Below are 20,473 nucleotides of genomic sequence, written 5' to 3'. Positions count from 1 at the left end.
CCATTATGTACCCTATCTAACTCTATGTATTATGGATCAGAGGGAGGATCACATTACGTACACTCTGTGTATCTAAATAGTTGTCATTTACCCATATGATGTAAGCCCCACTACTAACTATCCTTTTGTCATTCTCTTTCTTCCTAAGTTCCTATCCTTTGACATGGGATCCTCAACTAAACATTTTTCTTCCATCATTTTTTATTTCGTATAAGGATCTGTTCTGATTTACTGAAAATAACTGAACTAAATAGAGCTGAAATAAATTGTTTATGAGAGAAAGAAATTAGGAACTGAAATGAACTAAATTGATTGGAGCTGAACTGAAATTAAGCTGAAAAAAACAGACCCTAAATCAAAATGTGTCAATTGATAAAAAATTGTCCAAGTGGTGGTCAGGCAGTCAACGTTGGTCACCAAGGTTGGCCATGGTGGGGGGTTGGTGGTTTACAGGGAAATAGAAGAGAAAAAATAAGTAGTGGAAGAGGAGAGTACGTGAGTAGGAAAGGGAGATGCAAATTCTAGTCAAAATTGAATACTCTACTCTATATTCTCCCGTGACGATGGGCCGCTACTAGGTATAGACCATGCAAGGGGCAAAAACAATATAAAATCAATAATAACATTATAAAATCAATAATAACAATACAATTAAAAAATATATATATGCTCTTTCCACTTTTTCTCTTTTTCCATTGAAAATCTGGTGGAATAATTAGGGATGTACAAGGTTTGGTTTGGTGCAGTTTGGGGGTAAAACTGCACCAAACCGCAATTATGCGGTTTCGATTTTTCCCAAACCGCATTCTTAACGTTTGGTGTGGTCCGATTTGTGGTTTAACCGCAATTTTTCAAAGAAAAAAAAAACACCTCCTCAAATTCATTTAACTGATAGCAACTTATCAGCTACAATAACAAACAACAATCAACAATGAATACAGCTTTCAACTTATACTTTTACAATCAAACACTCAAAATTTGAGAATATACTACCACAGGTACACAACTAATTTCAAAAGCGTTTGAAAGTAAAACAAACGGTTATGATTATACAAAATCTAATCGAAAAAGGGTATAAACATACTATTAATTGAACTAATTAATTGATAATCTGACATATAATTAAACTAATAAGTTGAGAATCTAACATATACTCCCTCCATTTTTAAATACTTACTCCATTTCTCCATGCGCGGAATTTTAGGAGAAATTGGAGAAAGTAGTAAAATATGGAGGTAGTGAGGTTGATGGAAGGATTTAAAAAATTGTAAAAATACAAAAGTAGTGGAGAGAATTGAAGGAGAGAGAATATGGAATTAATATTGTTAGGTCCACTTGGTGAGAGAAATTAATTAAATATTGTAAAAGCTTTATAAATAAGGAAAGGGAGCAAGTATTTAAAAACGGCCGAAAAAAAAAAGCGGGGCAAGTATTTATAACGGAGGGAGTAATTGAAAATTCGTACAACAAATTAAACTACAAACCATCGAACATACAATTAAGCATATCCACTAAATTATTCCCTAAAAAACCCCAAATTCTATACTTCGTTGGAAAATTTTAATTTTCCCCAAAATAAAACAAGAGAAATTTGTAACTTCTCATTCTTACAACAAATTAACACCAAATAATTAAGCATACCCACTAAAAAGTAGCAAAGAAATAAAAAATATATCAATGAGAAGAAAGAGAAAGTGGATCTTGTGGATTTGTAACTTCAAACTTCTAGTAACGGAGGGCTGGAGGCTGTAGACGCATGGAGGGTTGGAGGGTTGGAGGTTTAGAGGAATGGAGGCAACAAATTAGAAGAGAGAGTAAGGTGATCAGTTGAGTGATAAACCCTAGTTTATTATTTTAACATTTATAAAAATAAAAGAGAAATATTTTTTTTTACAAGAGAAAATCTTATGTTTCTACCATATGAAATATCAATGTATTATACTTCGTATAAAAATGCGGTTTATATTTGCGGTTTGCAGTTTTGTGGTTTAAACCACAAACCGTAAAATTGCGGTTAGGTTTGGTTATATTTTTTGGAAACCCAAACCAAATCGCAATAATACGGTTTGGAAAAAATAAAAACCAAATGGCAAATTTCAAACCGCAAAATTGCGGTTTGGTGCGGTCTAAACCACACTCTGTACAGCCCTAGGAATAATAATAGTATAAAATAAAAAATAACAGTATAAAATCAACAATTTATACTACAAAGTATATACTAAAGTAATACCCATAATTATGGCTAAAGTACACGTGTCATTATCTCATAAAAAAATTTCCCGCTAAAAAGTTTGTTATGTTTTAGCCTTATAATTAGGGAAGGGAATGATACATTACCATAATAACTTAAATAAAATTAAAAAGCGAAGTAGCAAAGAATAAAAAATGTTACTCTGTACATAATACTATATAATACTACTTAATTAAGACTAAGAGAATGCTTTGGTATTACTAAAATATTATTACTCCATACTTCTTCCTTCTCACATTACTTGTACAGTAAAATATCACAATATAATGTTTTTTATCCATTTTTCATGTTTTTTCTACTAACAATAATGATTTTATACTGTACAACCATGCATAGCACAAGCACGGGTTCTAAACGAGTAACGGTATAAATAGAAACAAAAAAGAAGAAAATTAGGAATTGAACTAAACTTAACTGAAATTAAGCTAAAGAAAACAGACCCTTACTCTCCTATTCTTTTGGGTTAATCTTTTCAATTTGTCTCATATTTCGTACCTATATCTATAACTATTACTAAATTAAAACCGCTGACATCATCTTTGTACACATGTCATTTTTTAATTAAAAAATTTCCCTCCAAAATTGATTATGACATCATCTTTTTTTTTTCAATCATTTTTTTTTTCAATTTTTTATCTTTCCAACAAATAAATTCAAATATTAGGCAGATTATTTTTTAAAAAAATAAATAAAAGTATGAGTATCAATTATTAAAAACGCACTAATAAACACTTTCTTCCTAAAAGAACTCTTTCAAATGATTTGTTGCAAAATCATTAATTAATTAATTAATAATAATAATAATATCTTTTAAATTCTTAAATCGTGCATTGCACGAGTACTAATCTAGTATATGCTAAAATAACGACCGCTAATGTCATCATTGCCTATGTGTCACTTTTTTATTTAATTTTTTCCCTCCAAAATGCAAGAATGGTGTCATTTTTTTTTTCCTTTTTAAGCTACCCTATTTAACATAGCTTTGAAAATATATTCCATTTGAATTTTAAAATTTTAAATTTTGGGTTTTCTACACATATTATGCTATTTAGTTATTTACGAGACGTTAACAATAGTTAATAATATAATTTAATTGAAATTTCTTAATTAAATATGAAAATTATGCACTTTCGAAAATTGTATATTCATATTTAATTAGAAATAAATTAGGAAAAATGAGAAAGTTATTTTCTTTCAATACGTGTTAAAAGTCTATAATTCAATTCTTATTTTAAAATCGTGCATCGCAGAGGTTAATTCTAATTATAACTAATTAACTACTCATAAGAATCTACCAATCCCTTGCCAAAAAGAATCTACCAATCCACTCTTATAGTCAATGTACGGTCTTATCACTTATACTTCTCAACAATTCTGTCACACCAACTATTTACGAAGTAATGATACTTAATGGGAAAAAGAAAAGAAGAGGGAGGAATTAGGTCAAAGCTAAGTAGATTCGGGGCAATGCTTAATACAGTAGTATAGTATATTGAGGTAGTATTCAAATTGAGGTATTCAACCGCCATAATTACAAATTAGTGACGTTCCTTTAAAGTGTTAGTACAATCACACTACGAGACCTTTCTAGCTTTTATGTACAATAAGAATAGTCCTATAATCCGGAAACAATTTAGCAGTATTGAGGTAGTCGATTTCTAACATCATGAAACGAAGAGAATATTACGTAGTATAAAAGATTCATCTCATACTTGGATGCACCTACCTCACAAGAGTATAAGACAAATTTGTAGAAATATAATATACTCATAAAAGTCGTAATTCTTAAGTTAGGAATAAGGCAACAATATCCAGCACCCCTGAGCATATGAAACCATCTGTGATAATATAACAGCAGTCTTGGTTAACATAGTCATTTGATCCCCAAAATTACATTAATTAGGCGGTGTTTCTGTAGTGCCAATGTTAGGGTCGAACCCTATCAATGCATATACTCTTGACAACACCCCCCCCCCCCCAAATGGTCCGCCTCATGGTCTAATGACGAGACCAAGTTCTCCTTTGCCATGTGACACTATAAAAGCGTGTGTGTGCATAGGCTACAATATATAACTACTCATAAAAACTAGTCTAGCCAATACTTCACCACAGCAAGACCAAACCAAAAAAAACACTTATTAACAAAATGTCAAAATCAAATCACGAGAAGAAATGAAGAATATATTGCACGAGCAGTTGAGCATATTAAAAGAAAAGAGGCTAATTAGTGAAATAGACAAGCATGTAAGAGGTCTGGATTAGATTTTCAACGAATAACAGAGCAAGCTTTAATCAGACAATGACTAATTGGCTCGTGTTTCTTCAGTACTTTAATAATCGACCAGACGACCACCATCTCCTTCATACAATGACTTGCAAGGTGCATAGCAGTTCAAAATTAAGCTTATCCTCCGGCCCCATATACACAAGGGGGAAAAAAGTCAAAAACCACCCACATAGATAGAACAAGCTACAGCTATGCAACCTTTACAACCGCAAAAAGAAACAGCTACTGCCCACTGAATATGCTCAATAATGAAACCATACTATGACATATCTTCATGGTAGAGATGAAGCCCAAGTCCCAATCGTGCACATGCTCGACGGAAGGCCATTCCTTCAGCCTTCTGTACGGCGTCTCCATAGCCTTTCTCTTCCACTGAAGCAGTTCCTGTTGATTCCCTATATATCTTTTTGATGCAGAGGGGTAATTAATTCAGTACCATTTTCATCTTGAGATGTAAAATTTAAAAGGAAAAACATATTACGTATGAAAGTAATTGGGACAGACATTTTCACATCAAAATGATTTCATTCATGAACAAACTACAATTACCCAAGTATCTTAGCAATGTTAACATAGTGGATTACGATTGCATAATGCTTATGTAATAATGTAATTATGGCTTTTTTTTTTTTTTTTTGAGGTAAATTATGGTTAACTTTTGTCTGTTCTTTAACTTACACAAATTCCTTGTGGGGTCAGACTCCGATTCACAAATTACAATTCTTTAGTTAGGGGCGCACACCATTATGATTTATGAGGCATGAGAATGTTCGTTACTGAGCAATGTCAATGGCCTCAATGCAGTCTAGAAGAAGACTAGGTTACTTTTCTAATTGGTACAACCTGCATATTATTACTTGACTACTCCATTTTGGGAGGCAAGAGGAAGCTTGGTGGTAAGCTCTCAACCTAATGACTCTGAGGGCACAGGTTTGATTACCATCTCCCATTCTCGTCTCATCTTTCCCTCCCCCAAATGAGTGGGCATTTTGAAAGTTGGGTAACCAATCTCAGGTAAAACAAGTTATTCACTACTCCATATGTTCCAAAATGACAGGCTACAACAGAGTTTTATGGTCAAACCTTCTCAACTTCATTACATTACAATTATAATATACAAGTACATGATCATCCTTTTCATGATAAATCAAACAAATTTTCACATCATAGCTCATTATAGACTTTGACAAGTTACCGATTAAAGATGGAAGCTTTAAGTATTAAACTATTAAATACTTCCAATGATTTTGAATTAATTGTGGCATATTATTATTAATCATAAAGAAAAATCGTGTAGCCATGACTATAATAATATGGAGCTATACAATTGATATTGCTCAAAAAAAAAATTGATATTGCTCCAAGGAAATTGATTTGTCCAGGGAAATTCAAACAGTATGTAACCTTTTATCCCACTAAAAATTGCACCCAACATTGCTAATCCAATCAAAATCATAAGTATAACAATCCAACAATGAATGACATGGGAGCTAATAAGATATAAGAACATATACCTCAGCATCTGTCCCATGAAGTGTAACGCGATAAACAACAGTTACAGACTTGCCATCAGGTGAGTATGTGATATTCCGAACCTCGCCCGACCATTCTGAAATCCATGATATTATGGCAAAAACTGAGCTTTCAAGAAAAAAAAACATTCACCTAAAAATTACTACAAAACCAATGCTTTGTTGAATACCTGGAGCATGTAAGTTCATAATTCGATTCACAATATGCCTGCAATAGTGCAAAACATTAATTAAGCAGCAAATCAAGCACAAAATTCATATATTATCATCAATACTCAAACCTAAAACACACCAAAAAGAACCCCACAATATCTTAATCCCCAATAAGTAGACATATTACCCGACAGTAACAAAAAAAAAAACAATCATTAACAGACCAAACAAAATGTAGCAGCATTATAATTTTGAAGAAAATTTCAAGTTGACCAAACACCTACATTACTCCAACTCGTCACTTAACCTCAAATACCCGTGCCGAATCCTCAACAAGAACTAGCCAAGTCTAACTCTTGGACACATACCCATGTCTAATAGACTAAAACCAGCATCAATTTATCAATTTCAAGTTGACTAATTACCTACATTACTCCAACTCTTCATTTAACGTGTCAAATCCTCAACACGAACAAGCCTAAGTCTAGCTCTTGGACACATACCCATGTCTAGTAGACTAAAACCAGCATCAATTAACCAAAATTCATCTAAAAAGCACCAAAAACTGTGAAATTAAAACCAAAAAAGTTGCAGAAATTACCATGGAATATATTTGATAGAAACCCCATTTTCAGGGCGAACGCTAATAAGAGAATCAGGAACTTTTTTGTTGAGCTGTTTGAGAATTTCAGACATGGGTCTGCTAATTCCTTCAGTGGGTATTTCACCATACTCTTCTTCTTTACTTTTTCTTCTATCGTCATTTGCTGCGTTAGAGTAGCATAACTTGTTCTGCAACTGCGCACAGCCGCAGCCGCAGGGTTTGAGGAAAGAAGGGGTTGATGATGTTGAAGAAATCTGATTCAGAAATGATGATGATGATAAGCTGATTGATGCCATTGATTTTCTCAGGGATTTGAGCATAGAAAGCGCCATTTTTCTCTACATTTGTTAAACCCTTGTTGATAATGGATACTTTCGAAGTTTCGATTGCCAAGAATAAGGGTTTTAGGTTTTTGAATTTTGAGTTGGAAGTAACTTGGATTTTCCCTGAGTTTTAGCTAAAGGACAGCGGTTTGTATTTTTGATTCACTTAAAAAAAAAAACTAAAAAAAAAAAAAAAAAAAAAAAAAAAACTTTGTATTTAATAAGGAAAACGCTTTGACTTTTTGCACTATTAATTTAATTCACGTTGATTAATGTTTGAGACTTATAACTATGAAAAACTTGTTGGAATCATCTCAATAAATAATTTATTAACGAGTAATATTCAATTGTTATATTGTTTTACTAATTGATAATTAAAGATATCATCCGTTCAATTGGGGTGAGTGTGACGGTTTCCCTTTTTTTTTTATTTTTTTTTATTTTTTTTTTAAAAAAAAGGAAAAATAAAACGATGGATTTACAAATTATGTTATTCAAACTTATCAATTGGGGCTTCTTGTAAAAAAACTTATCAATTGGGGCTTGCTCTACACTAATATGAGAAGATTTGTAACTAAACTTAGGCTTTGTTTGGTTCACTTAACTAAGACTTTGTTTGGTTGTATTTAAATTATGGAAAAATACATATTAATCGGTAATTATTTAGTTAACATAATAAAGAAGTAAAAATGTGAGAAGTTGAAATTTCTTGGAAATTTAGAATTCCAACAAATCATAGAAAATATTTTACCCACCTCTACATGGGCTATATTAATAACTCAAACTTTCCACATTTATTTTGGTATAAAATTTCATTAGCTTTTAGGCTCGGCCGATGCCTCAAGTTACTGCATTATTCCATGATTGAAATCTTTATTTATATTTAAGTTTCATAACATGATATAATATGGTGATAGCTTAGTGGCTAATACTTTAGTTTTTAAACTTAAGAGTTCGTTTGACACCACTGTGGTTTTTCTGTTTTTTGGTTTTTGTTTTTCAAGATTATACGATATATGTCATATAATGAATAAAAAATTACTCAAATTTATTAAACTCATGACAATTTTAAAAATTGACAACTAAAAAGTGAAAAAAAACTTTTTCTTATTTTATGTTTTTGGTTTTTTGTTTAAAAAAAAAAAAACAAAAAACGATGCCAAATAGTTGTGGGTTTAAATATTGTACGGAGTATAATCTATAAACAATTTTCTTTAATGTCAATCAAACATGATAATGGAATTTCATTAAGGGGAGTACTAAATGCAGGACAATTTTACCTAAATACAGAATAAGTTATTTTTTTAAAAAAATTATATTCCAATTTTGTCCTTGTTTTAACTTAATCCTTTACACTTTTTTAAATGATTAAAATTAAATCAATCATTCCAACTGTTTAATTTACAACCATATTCTAACGTATTCAATCTTATATCCTATTTAATACGGAGTATTCAATACTAAACAAATTCCTAGACAATAATGATATGCACTACGACATTTTTTTGAGGTATGAAAATTATGTGTTGTAATAGATGAACAATCAAACAACATAAAATTTACATCTTATACGGCTAAGATTTTTGAAGGTCTCTAGCATCCCCTTATACAATTTCTGGGGGTCTTAAGTACCCGCCGGCTAGGAATTCCGGGGGTCTCCAATACAACATTTTTAGTCATTTTATTATTTTCATATTATTAATTAATTTCTGGATTTAGGTTATTTTGTACAGCATTTAGTACTTGCGTTTTTAAATTGATTATATTCCAATTTTGCGCTTGTTTTTATTTATCCTTTACACTCTTAACAATATAATCATCCGATCCTATTTTATTATTCAATACTATAAAAATTCATGGACAATAATGAAATGCAGTATGACGATTTTTTTTGAGGTATGAAATTTATGTGTTGTATTTTTTTTTTCCTACAAAATGAATTTATAGATAAACAATCAAACAAAGTAAAATTTCGATGTTACACGATTTTATTCAATGTCAGGGTGTAGGGATGTGTTTCTGGGGGTCAACAGTATCCCCCGGATCAGATTTCCGGGGGTCAATGGTAACCCCTGGATAAGATTTCCGGGGGTATACAATACCCCCCGAATCAGATTTCCGGGGGTCAATGGTATCCCCCGGATCAGATTTCCGGGGGTCAACAATACCCCCGGAAAAGATTTCCAGGGGTCAACAATACCCCCCGGAAAAGATTTCCAGGGGTCAACAGTAATTCCCAGATTTAAAAAAAAAAAAAGAACAAAACATTATATATATTTTAAAAAAAGAACGAAACATTATATATAAAATAAGAATGAAATTACACATAAATTTCTTTAGATGGGAGGAAAATTGAATGTAAAATTTATGGGATTAGCAAAGTGGGGCGGGATTAGCAAATGTAGATCATAAAAATGGAGAATTTTTGAAGTTGAATTTTACGTTCAAGTTAAAATGAGATATTGAGTTCTAAAAATTAATTAAGGGTATTTTAGTCTATTATTATTTTCATATAAATAAATAATTTCTGCATTTAGGTTATTTTGTACTGCATTTAGTACTTGTGTTCATTAAGTTATAATATCAATCTATCATACTTCTTGAAAATCAAGAATTATCTGAGACTTGCAAACTAAATAGACCAGATAAGTCTAACCATTGTTCGAGACCAAAAATTAGATAGTCCATGTTTATATAAAACAAAGGGGATACACCGATGGGTCATGGACTCATGGGTGCAAGTGGGTGCAACCGTGCAAGTGCAAGCGCAAGCGCAAGCGCAAGCGGTTATATAGGAGAAAGCAGACGATTGAGAGAAACAAAAGGAAAAAAAAAAAAAAAGCGAGGGAAAACAAAAATGCTCAACTCTTCTCATCTCTCTTTCTCCTACACTTTCGCTTCTTCTCCAATTCCTCTCATTTCTTCTCCTCTTTCTCTCTCCTCCATCACTTTAAATCTACCATTTTTGCATTCTTCAAAGCTCCAAAAATGTCTGCCTTATTCCATTGGAGAAGGTTGTTGGGGCAATCTGCGTTGCGTCGAATCCTCTTTTCCGGCGATGATCGGTGGAGGAAGATGATTCAATCGCCGGCGATCATCAACTTTCCGGCGAGAAATCAGGAGAGATGCAATTGGGGCGGCGATTTCCCTAATCGTCGGAGAATTATGGCGGAGGTGAATTGCCCTAGGTGTTCTAGGATTATAGATGTATTTTTATCTAATAATCAAAATCAAAGTCATGTTCATAATTCGTCGATTGAGGGTGATAATGTTGGAGTATTCGATTTTCAAGCTGTTTGTCTTTGTCCTAATTGTAAATCTGAATTTTATTTTCGTCCCCATGAAATGGATCCTGTTCATGGGAGTTTTCTGGAGATTGGGAGCTATGAGAATGGTAGAAATAATGCTAATAACAGTGTAATCAATAGTGATAATGCTAATGATAACGACGAGAAATTTAAGAATAATGAAGATTTTAGGATTTCCTTGAAATATTGGGAGGCTATGAAGAATTCATATATTGGTGGTGGTGGTGGTGGCGGGAGTAGTGGCGAATCGCCTTTGAATGTTGGAAATGAGATGATGATTCACAATCCACCAACTCCGCCGTACATAATGGGGGTTCATTATTCTAGGGGTCGTGGTCATGGTCATGGTCGTCGTGGTGGAAAGGGGAAAGATCGGCGAAATGAGAGTGATCAAACTGGTTGGGGAGGAGCATATTTAGGGAAGAATTTGCCTACACCAAAGGAAATTTGCAAGGGATTGGATAAGTTTGTCATTGGACAACACCATGCCAAAAAGGTTTACTCTTAACTATGAACTTATTGATTTAGTTTTTGAATTCCTGCTGTTTTGGGTTGATAGTTGTCTATTTGAGTTTATTTTATTTGGCTTTGTAGCTTAGAAAAAATTATTACTTGTTTGTAGGAACTAGTATTTTGTTAACCTTGTTAACTACGATTACATCATTTTGCACACTTTCCTTTGACAATTGACATAGTGATTAATGGGATGTAGTTAAAACTGTAAGGTTGGAGGAAGAACAATCAGTACACTGCACACCATATGAAGTTTACTTTAAATGGCGCTTGTGCTATTAGTTTCTGACAACCAGTTAAGGTAAGTGTGCAAGACCTATACGGTTAAAATTGCACCATACTATATCACACCATTGACCTAGCGCTTGAAACAAGAATCTTGCTTAGGGTGTAGCAGAATAGGCAACCGTAGGTCTGTAGTAATTGTAGAAACATTGTTGTCATTTGACCCTTTTCATCCTTGTAGACCTATGTGTACTAGTGATAATTTTTCTCCATTTCTTGAAGAAGATTCTATGGTTTTAAATAGTTGGATACTTGTTTTAGTAGTTCCCATTTTGCAGGTCCTTTCTGTGGCTGTCCATAATCATTATAAAAGGATTCAACATGCTTCGATGAAAGGGTTTGTCCTGAAAACCATCCCCTTTTTTGCTGCTCCTTATCATATTTGCGTTTCTTTTCAAGAGTGCAACAGCACATGCTCTGATCAGCAAGTTTTGAAGTTATAGCAATTCCATTTTTCTTAAGCTATCTGTTGCTGGTTATTGTGTGCCGTTTTGTGCTTATATGATTTTGATACTAGATCAGAAGTGCAATTACATGTTATGGGGTCAGAGGATGACGATGTAGAGTTAGAGAAGAGTAATGTCATATTGATGGGCCCAACTGGTTCTGGTAATGATTTCTGATTCCTTTCTATTATTGTAAACAATGTTTTTCTTGGCAATTTTAAGTAATATATATGTTAAACCTAAATTTGTTGGTTGCCAAATACAAAACAGGAAAGACACTTCTTGCAAAGACACTTGCTCGTTTTGTAAATGTGCCCTTCGTTGTTGCAGATGCAACAGCCTTGACACAGGCAAGATTTCTCTCCTTAGTTCATTATAGGGGTTTAAGTTGTGACCATTTTACTACAATTTGGCATACTTTGGGTCCAAAAAAAATATCATGTTCCTAATTTCATATCAGAATGTTAAACTTCAACATTGGAACTTGAGGTAAAGATTATATTGAATAAGGGTATGAATAACATAGGTAAAAGAAAAAGTAGAAGTCCACCAAAAAAGAAAAAAGATACCTCACTGATGCTTACTCTTTTAGTACTCCTGTTTGTTTCCTCCCAATTTATTACTCCCTCTGTCTTTTTTTATACAAAGTAGTAACCATTTCTCATTTTTCAGGGGTATCAAGAAAAGAGGAGTATTAGAGTATATTATTGAAAAATTAATCAAAAAATTTATAAAAGTGCAACAATTATATTAATTTAACTCTTTAAACTGTTTTCAAGGAAAATAATAACAGCACGCTGCACAGTTAATCATGGATAAGTGTTGAAATGTAAAAAATTTGTTTTCAATGGATAATTAATACATTTCGGCTCAAATTTTTAAAGTGAAATGAGGAAAAATTTGGGACAAAAATTAGCGTTATGAGGGCAATTTGGTAAAAGAAGTATGATTATAGAGGAAAGATTCCAAAGAGGCACATCATTTTGAGGCACCCAAAAAGCAATACAAATGTTACAATATGGGACGGAGGGAGTTCATCCATATCCTTACTATGTAAATATAATTTGAATTGGGGAACTAGTTACTAGTGCCGGGGGGGGGGGGGGGGGGGGGGACACTATATAGTATATGGAGTCTTGACTTCCAAATTGGCGTTGGAATTTGAATCCCATATACTTTATCCTCATGAGCGTATTATGATGTTCAGCTCAAGCCTCTTGGCAGCATTCTTATCCCAAGGCTTGGTACTCTAGGGGTTTATAGGGAACATCTTGCCCAAACTTAAACAATTATAGCTCATATATATTTAAATCTATTCTTATCCCAAATGCTTGTCAATTCACTCTTGTCCAGAAGGGTGATAGGCTGATGGGTGACATAGTTAAACCCTCATTTCGGTTGAGTTCTAACTTCCAAACTTAAACAATCATAGTTCATAGATATTCAAATCCAATTTTTTTTTTTGCCTTTAGCTCCGTGTGCTTTATAAAACTGAGTTTGTAATACCTTTTGTAATTTTTATTGTCTTGGATTCTCTAGCAGTCTAGCCTCTTTCAGGGTCCTATAATGTGTGATTCCTTTCTTTGCAGGCTGGCTATGTTGGAGAAGATGTCGAAGCAATATTATACAAGTTGCTTATGGTATGGCTAGGTTGCCACAATATTGAAGTTCAGTGATTCTTTCATTTATTGGCTTATTTTGTTTCACTTCAATTACTTGCAGAATTATGTGCATTGATTTTAAATTTTTTCTTTGGATAAAGGGGTGTTTTTTTTTGGGGTGGTGGTGATGGTGCATGAACTTAAAATTACCCTAGGCAGAGCTTATGGACTCCCATTAGTTTAAGACAATGGGATCACTGTACTTGTGCTTCTTTACTTTTATTCTTCAACTTTTTGAGTTGCTAGTTCATGGTATGGGCTGGGTTGAAGCCAATTTATGGTAATATGAGTAAGGTCAGTTCTGCCTGCAAAAGTGCTGAGAGTGCTCGATTTGATATTTATGAAATTTCATTTCTTAGTGCTTAGACTACTTCAATGTCATTACTGGTTTTGCCTTCTTGGTGAAAGACTTTAAAGATGTCATTTTTTTATGGAAGTGTTTAAAAATTGTTAATTTGTACAAGTGAGGTTGTGCTTGAGTAAACTAAAGGATTTTCTACTCTTTGTGAGGAGTGCTCATGGTTTGGACATGCACAATGGAAGTGTAAACACTAAAGATTTGCTAGACCAACCATTATTGTATGAGTGTTGCTGGGTTAGGAGGTTTTTGGATTTCCATCAAGAAATTCTTGCCAGTCTAGAAAGATTGAGGAGTAATTTTGTGATGGGGTAAAGTTTGAAAGCAAAAGCTAATTGTCAACTGGTAGAGAAGCTATGATATGATAGGAAATTATCTATCTTATGTTCACATTAAAATGATTAACTTCTCAATTTATGTAAAATTATGCATGTTTTGCAGCTACATGCAGCTGTTCCATTGCAAATCAAGTTTCTTGTTTAATACTTTAATGTATTCCCATTGAATCTGTACTACTAAGGCTTAATATTTGTGTTATATATAAGGCTTACTCCTTCATTATCTGTTTGTAACTTTGTGCTGATTCATCTGTTTGAAACTTTGTGCTGGTTCATCAAATTTCATTAGTCTTTTAACCATTGTTATAAAAACTCTTATATGATATGTAAACATAAATTTTAAAATGCTCAGGCTGCAGATCTCAATGTTCAAGCTGCTCAGCAAGGAATAGTCTACATTGATGAGATTGATAAGATAACTAAAAAGGTTATTTGATTTCCGTAAAGAAATGCTCTGATATTTCTATGGTTTCATGCTCTAATTTTTTATAAAAGTGAAGTTGGTGATATACAGGCTGATAGCATGAATGTTAGTAGAGATGTGTCTGGTGAAGGTGTTCAGCAAGCCTTGTTGAAGATCCTCGAAGGGACTGTAAGTGATTTGTTCCATGTTAATCACTTGTTATTTTATTATTGTGCTATGACAGTTATAACATCTATCTATAGTTTCTAAACTCCGGTCCTATGATAATCTAACACTTGGTTTTGGCACAATTACAAACACTAGATGATAAACGTTAACGAATTTTGGAAGTGGATTTATAGGGTAAAAGATAAAAAGGTGCAGGTATGGATTGAGAGAGAAATGGAAAAAAGACTCAATTATTGACTTTAACTTAATTTTGAATTGTAAAATAAATTTTAGATTGACAAGATGGAGAAGGAAAAGGTTTGATGGGATGAAGAGACATTAGGGGAAAGATAGCTATTTTTTTGAAAAGGAGAGGGACTTAATGATTTATTGAGCACTCGGAGCCTCGATATACATGATAAAATATAAGGTTGTTTGTAAGTGAAGGATTGATGTAATGGTCTTGCTATTTATACAGTGGTTAGTTGTTTCTTATATCGTTCAAAAAGACACCATTGGGTTTGAGTTAAAAAGGGAAGAAGAGAGCCTAACCTTTTATTTTTAAATACTGTTTGCATTTTTTTCTATTCTGTGTGGCATTGCAATTGATGTTTGTGGCATTTAAGTATTTAACTCTTTGTCAGATTGTGACTGTTCCTGAAAAGGGAGGAAAAAAGCCTTTTTGTGGAGACCCTGTTCAGGTACTTTCGTACTTACAATCGAATTATCTTCCATTAAATGTTTACTTTTCACACAATTTCAATGATACTGGGGTGGGGGAAGGCTTTGGGAGAGTGGCTGTATCACTTGTGTGCGAGAATAGTTTCCATAGCTTGTGATTGTTTTCAAGGGTACGAATAAAGGACCAACATAGCAGAAAAGACATTAGTCAACACATCAAATGTGAAATAAAACTCTATTAAGAGGGGGGGGGGGGGGGGGGGGAACCTGGTCAAGCCAACTTCAAGGTACGATTTTTGGGACTTGGAATGAAAATACTTTTGTCTTATCAAGGATTTTGAACTAACTTTCAGTTTATCTGCTGAAGCTGCTGTAGGCTCCTTAATAGCTGAGCCGTAGTAGTACAGTGGAAAGAGGGAAGGAGCTGATGAAAGATTCAGGTTTGAGGTGTATTGTTTAGGTAGAGAATTAACAATTTAGGACCATAGCATAGTTTCATATGTACGAAGTATGGTACATTAATCTTCCTTTTACTGAATTAGTTTTGTATGCTTGAATTGATTAGTCAGTATATAAAACTTTCTCATCAACCTGTCAAATCTCTTTTCCTTTTTCTGGTTTTATCTTTTGGCGGGGGTAGGGGCTCACTTTTGCAAAATATAAATGTGATCCTAGTAGAGGAAAGACTGAAAATCAGGCATTCAATTATCACTGTTGCTGTATTTGAAAATAATATACCTTGCAAATTATGAAAACAGGATTCTATTAGCTTTAGAAGTTTCATGCTTGCTGGCTCTTTAATCATGTAGTAAATAGTTTGCTTCAATAAATACATAAGTGAGAATATTAATTCCCTTTGAATCAGTGTTGTGGTTCAAGACACCTGTACATGCCAGAGTATGTACACGCAGATCTTATTGACTTAAAAGAATATGGATCCCTCTTATGTGATTGTGTCAACTATATAAAGCATAAATTTCCAAATTATCCATGTCCATGATTTTAGTAACTTCTTGGGGGCGAGTCTTGCCATATTATCTCTGATTATGGCAAGAATGGAGGTTATAAATAAGAAGTGAATATGACCTGAAAGATGGCGTGATTTACAGTCTGTTAGGTACTTCGAGTTTTATTGGGTTCATTTTGCATTAAAGATCACGCATGCATGTTTCATATATGCTCAACCATGAGCATTGTTTAATAAAAAGTTTCTGGTCATTAGCATTGCTGTTGCCTCATTTTATCCTTGACTATAACCCCTGAATTCTTTAGTTTACTGTTTACTCTGGATTGGGTGATCCTGGATTTCTGGTTGCAGAAGTTTTTTAACTTTGTTCATAATCCTAGTATTGGCTTTGGGTCCAAGCAGCTTTTCTCAGGTTTACTTCTCAGGATAAGTGTGTAATGACAAGACTGTAAAAACTTAATAAACTGCCATGCCCCCGTTATGTTTTGTGTCATGCTTCTTGTATTTTCTGTATAGTAAATGATGAATGATTGAATGTCTCTCTGTTTCCACTGTCCAACCCCTTCCCTTGGGTTTCACAGTGATCTGGATTCAGGCTACTGCTAATTGCTATACTAAAAATCATCTAGTTCTTTGAATGCCCTTTTAAACTTCAGCATGCCCCTTGCAGATTGACACTAGAGATATTCTTTTCATCTGCGGTGGTGCCTTTGCTGATTTGGAGAAAACAATTTCGGAGAGGTAATATAAAAGGGAATAGATTGCCAGAAGGAGATCATTTGATATGTTATTTTTTTCCTTCTTGTTTTATATCTTTATTAAAACTTGATTACTGCCAGACGACAAGATTCTTCAATTGGTTTTGGTGCACCCGTCCGCGAAAACTTGAGAACTGCTGGAGTGGCTAGTGCTGTGGTGACTTCAGCTTTACTTAAGACTGTGAGAAACCACTCCCTGTTACATTGCAAAGATTTAATTCTCTTTTACTATTGCACAAATATGTGAAACTTTAACTTATAAGCTGTCTGCCTTAATCATTTTTTAGTTTCTTTTGGTTTGGACTTGCCTTTATTTAGATATTAAGTTTTTAAATAATCTTCTTACTTTCAGGTAGAAAGTACTGATCTTATTGCCTATGGTCTCATTCCGGAATTCATCGGCCGCTTCCCAATTTTGGTCAGTCTATCATCATTGACTGAGGACCAACTAATGCAGGTAACGTGCCTTATGAGTTTTGATAACATATGTTGATGTTATTATGGTGAATAATTGCTTCTACATACAAAGATAACTCAATTGATTGTGAATATAGGATCTTTCCTTGCGTATGAGCTAAAGTTAACCGAACTAATGTTCAAAGTTTCAACTGTTGTTTTCCCTCTTCCTTTTCAAAGTTGTAGCATTTGGCCTTTATATTACATGTTGGGTATTTAGGTAAGCCTCAGTACATTTGTATGTCTAGTTTGTGTGTAGGCCTTTGGGATCCTGTCATATTGACTAGATGTTATCTATGATGTTTAATTGTTCTACCTGTCTATTTATGCATTGAAGATTGGAAGTGGATATAATTTTCTTTTGAGAATATGTCTCAGTTTCTATTTGATTGGGAGGAAGTGTTTACTTTTTACCTTGTGTGTAATCAGTCAATCTTGGCTTGATTGGTAGAAAGTATTGTATTTCATCCGTATACTAATGATAAGTAGCAGAGATGTATAGAAAGACACCAAGGGTGTATCATCCATGTACTTAAGGAGGGTTAAGGAATATTAATCATGTGCTCAAGCTATCATGAAACTTTGATGAGGGGAGGCTTTTCCCTCAAAATTCAGTGGTTTCTTTGTTTCCAAATTTACCACCAAATTGTCAGTAAAACCATCTTCCACATTTCATCAAGCCAACCTTTTTTCTCTTTTTTCTATGATGCCAACTTCATGCAAGATATGTCTTTAGATAGCTTATGTGATACTTTTCTTCCCCCTCTCCCCCCCCCCCCCCCCCCCCCCCACAACCCTTCTTTTCCCAATCAGACAGAGCCTTAGTTGTACGTGCTTATATTGTTTCTGTAGGTTGGATGATGATTCCTCATGTGTATATGTGTAAAAGGTCCAGTTTTGCAGGCTCATGTGTGCACTGGGGTTGTTGGTTTGCTATCTTTGTCTATGAAAATCTAATTCTAGTAGCTGTTCATTTGCTGATCTAAATTGTCTCTGCAGGTCCTTACTGAACCAAGGAATGCTCTTGGGAAGCAGTATAAGAAATTGTTTATTATGAACAATGTAAGATTTTAGGCACTTATCTTTGTTACCATCCTCCCCCTCTTCAGCTTTTGAGCTACAAGAATTTCTTATCATGAATGATTGCTATATTTTGCATATTATATTAATTTCTCTTATGATTTGCGCATACTTGGAAGTATGTTATCTTGCTACACATATAGTAATTCGAAATCATGGCTCTGAGATACTTAGGTGCATATCTTTATTTTGCCACACATATAGCAATTCTTCCGTTAATTGATTTGTGAACATCTTTTATTTCAATACTTAGGTGAATCTTCACTTTACAGAAGGGGCTCTGAGATTAATTGCCAAGAAATCAATGGTCAAGAACACTGGTGCAAGGGGTTTAAGATCCCAACTGGAAAGTGTATTAACAGAGGCTATGTATGAGGTATGTGGTTCCTGTTAACATATGTGGCTATCGAAAACTGTAATAACCTGATATTTATAATACTTATATGAAGGCGTGTGCTCATCTGCAGATCCCAGATATGAAGTTGGGAAATGATGAGGTAGTTGCTGTTGTTGTTGATGAAGAGTCTGTGGGCTCTGTTAATTCTCCTGGATGTGGGGCCAAAATTTTTCGTGGAGATGGTGCATTGCAACACCATCTTGCTTTCGTTGATGATGGAGTATGTTAATTCAGCTTTTGTAGCGTTGTTGCTGCTCATAACCATCTAAGGTTCTGTTCTTTCAACTGTACTTACTGGACCTACTTTTGCTGAATTGAACTTGTTTGCTGAAGTTTGATTTTTTTGTTAAAAACCTATTCTTGCTGAAGTTTGATTGTTTTTACTAAAATAGAACAGAGCCTTAGTAGGTAGTTGTAGAATGCAAATCATAGCAATGATTAAGGGTCCTATCATTTTGTTTCTGCCATTACTGTGTCTGATGGACAGAATGTTTATCTGTCAACTGACTTATGCCCATTTGTTTTTTCCGCAGGAAAGTGCTGAATCGGTGATCAAAGAGTTGCAAAGGGGTAAAAGAGGGATTATTCAGACAGGTGTTAGCGTATAATATAGGATGGGGTTTGTAGAAGCAGCCAATCCTAGAGTTTGTCATACTGTCGTATTCTTTTTCACAATTGTTAGCTTCTCTTTACTGATCTTGCTTGTAGAGTTTTCAGTCTTTACCCTGTACCTTGATCTTCCTAGATCAGGTAGATCTTGCCAATTAAGGATCACATGTTAGGATGTGGTCGTTGTACTGTTATAGATATTATTCTCCTCTCACTCTTATTCATTACCAAGGAATACAGATAGGAAATGGAAGTTCATGTATAGTGTATACTAGTCGCCTCACCATATGATATTGGTGATCAGGTTCAAATCTAACATTTGTAGTATACACTAAACTGATTCATATTTAACATTTTGTATTATACACTAAACTGATTCATTTTCTAGCAGTGAAGTTTGTAAACGGGCAGTTTTTTCTTTAGATTTTCAATTTCTTAGGATCAATTGTATCTTGTTACCTTTTTGTAATCATTTTTTTTGACAACCAATTGTAAGCATTACTGTTTATAACTTCATAATAATATCAAAATATTCCAGATTTCTGCACTTTACACTGTACTTTACATATTTTTTTTTCATGGTCAATAAGAAACTTTTATCTTTTTCGACAATTCTTTGTTTCTAATTTCTTTAGTGGCAAATGGGACCCAAAATAAAAGGAAGGAATGAAGAATTCATTTGTTCTAAATTTTTAATGAAGTGCTTTAATGAAGTGCGCTTATTGAGTTACACGCAAAGATCTTACTTCCTAGTTCTCATGTCAAGTAAAGCATAATAACTCAAAAGTTACATTTAACATTTGTGAGAATTTGTTGTGTTTTTATATTTTTGGTATATTAATTTAATATTTGACTTTAGTTAATAATACTTCATTAACTTTGGTACTAGTATGAT

General features: G+C 33.7%; 2 protein-coding genes and 1 non-coding gene across 4 annotated transcripts; 2 read left to right on the top strand and 1 right to left on the bottom strand.

Moving 5' to 3' along the window:
* Positions 1-4,509: 4,509 nt before the first annotated feature.
* Positions 4,510-7,285, bottom strand: LOC145585263 (DNA repair RAD52-like protein 1, mitochondrial). The gene is made up of 4 exons (XM_081641976.1): positions 6,825-7,285; positions 6,241-6,278; positions 6,053-6,147; positions 4,510-4,941 (listed from the first exon to the last, which is right to left on the bottom strand). Exons 1-4 carry the CDS (start codon positions 7,157-7,159, stop codon positions 4,798-4,800), a joined length of 612 nt encoding a protein of 203 aa, XP_081498102.1. The 5' UTR covers positions 7,160-7,285; the 3' UTR covers positions 4,510-4,797.
* Positions 7,286-9,202: 1,917 nt separating this feature from the next.
* LOC145587173 (small nucleolar RNA ceN39) lies at positions 9,203-9,332 on the top strand. Its single transcript, XR_014101198.1, has one exon. It is a non-coding gene; the product is annotated as a small nucleolar RNA ceN39 (small nucleolar RNA).
* Positions 9,333-9,991: 659 nt separating this feature from the next.
* Positions 9,992-20,011, top strand: LOC145586482 (CLP protease regulatory subunit CLPX1, mitochondrial-like). 2 transcript variants are annotated; one of them, XM_081643326.1, is made up of 15 exons: positions 9,992-10,954; positions 11,535-11,593; positions 11,774-11,865; positions 11,973-12,052; positions 13,292-13,342; positions 14,412-14,486; positions 14,574-14,651; positions 15,275-15,331; positions 16,949-17,019; positions 17,118-17,217; positions 17,389-17,493; positions 18,492-18,554; positions 18,826-18,948; positions 19,040-19,239; positions 19,503-20,011. In XM_081643326.1, the coding sequence occupies exons 1-14, from the start codon at positions 10,139-10,141 to the stop codon at positions 19,196-19,198; spliced, it is 1,929 nt and encodes a 642-aa protein (XP_081499452.1). In that variant the 5' UTR covers positions 9,992-10,138; the 3' UTR covers positions 19,199-19,239; positions 19,503-20,011. The 2 variants fall into 2 exon arrangements, with proteins under 2 accessions (XP_081499452.1, XP_081499451.1); XM_081643325.1 differs by lacking the exon at positions 19,503-20,011 and having other exon boundaries at positions 19,040-19,487.
* The last annotated feature ends 462 nt before the right edge of the window (positions 20,012-20,473 follow it).

This window comes from Chenopodium album, chromosome 16 (assembly GCF_948465745.1).
Source record: "Chenopodium album chromosome 16, dcCheAlbu1.1, whole genome shotgun sequence".
Lineage (NCBI taxonomy): Eukaryota > Viridiplantae > Streptophyta > Magnoliopsida > Caryophyllales > Amaranthaceae > Chenopodium > Chenopodium album.
The sequence above is the reverse complement of the archived record's forward strand: the minus strand, read 5'-3'. Positions and strand labels throughout refer to the sequence as shown.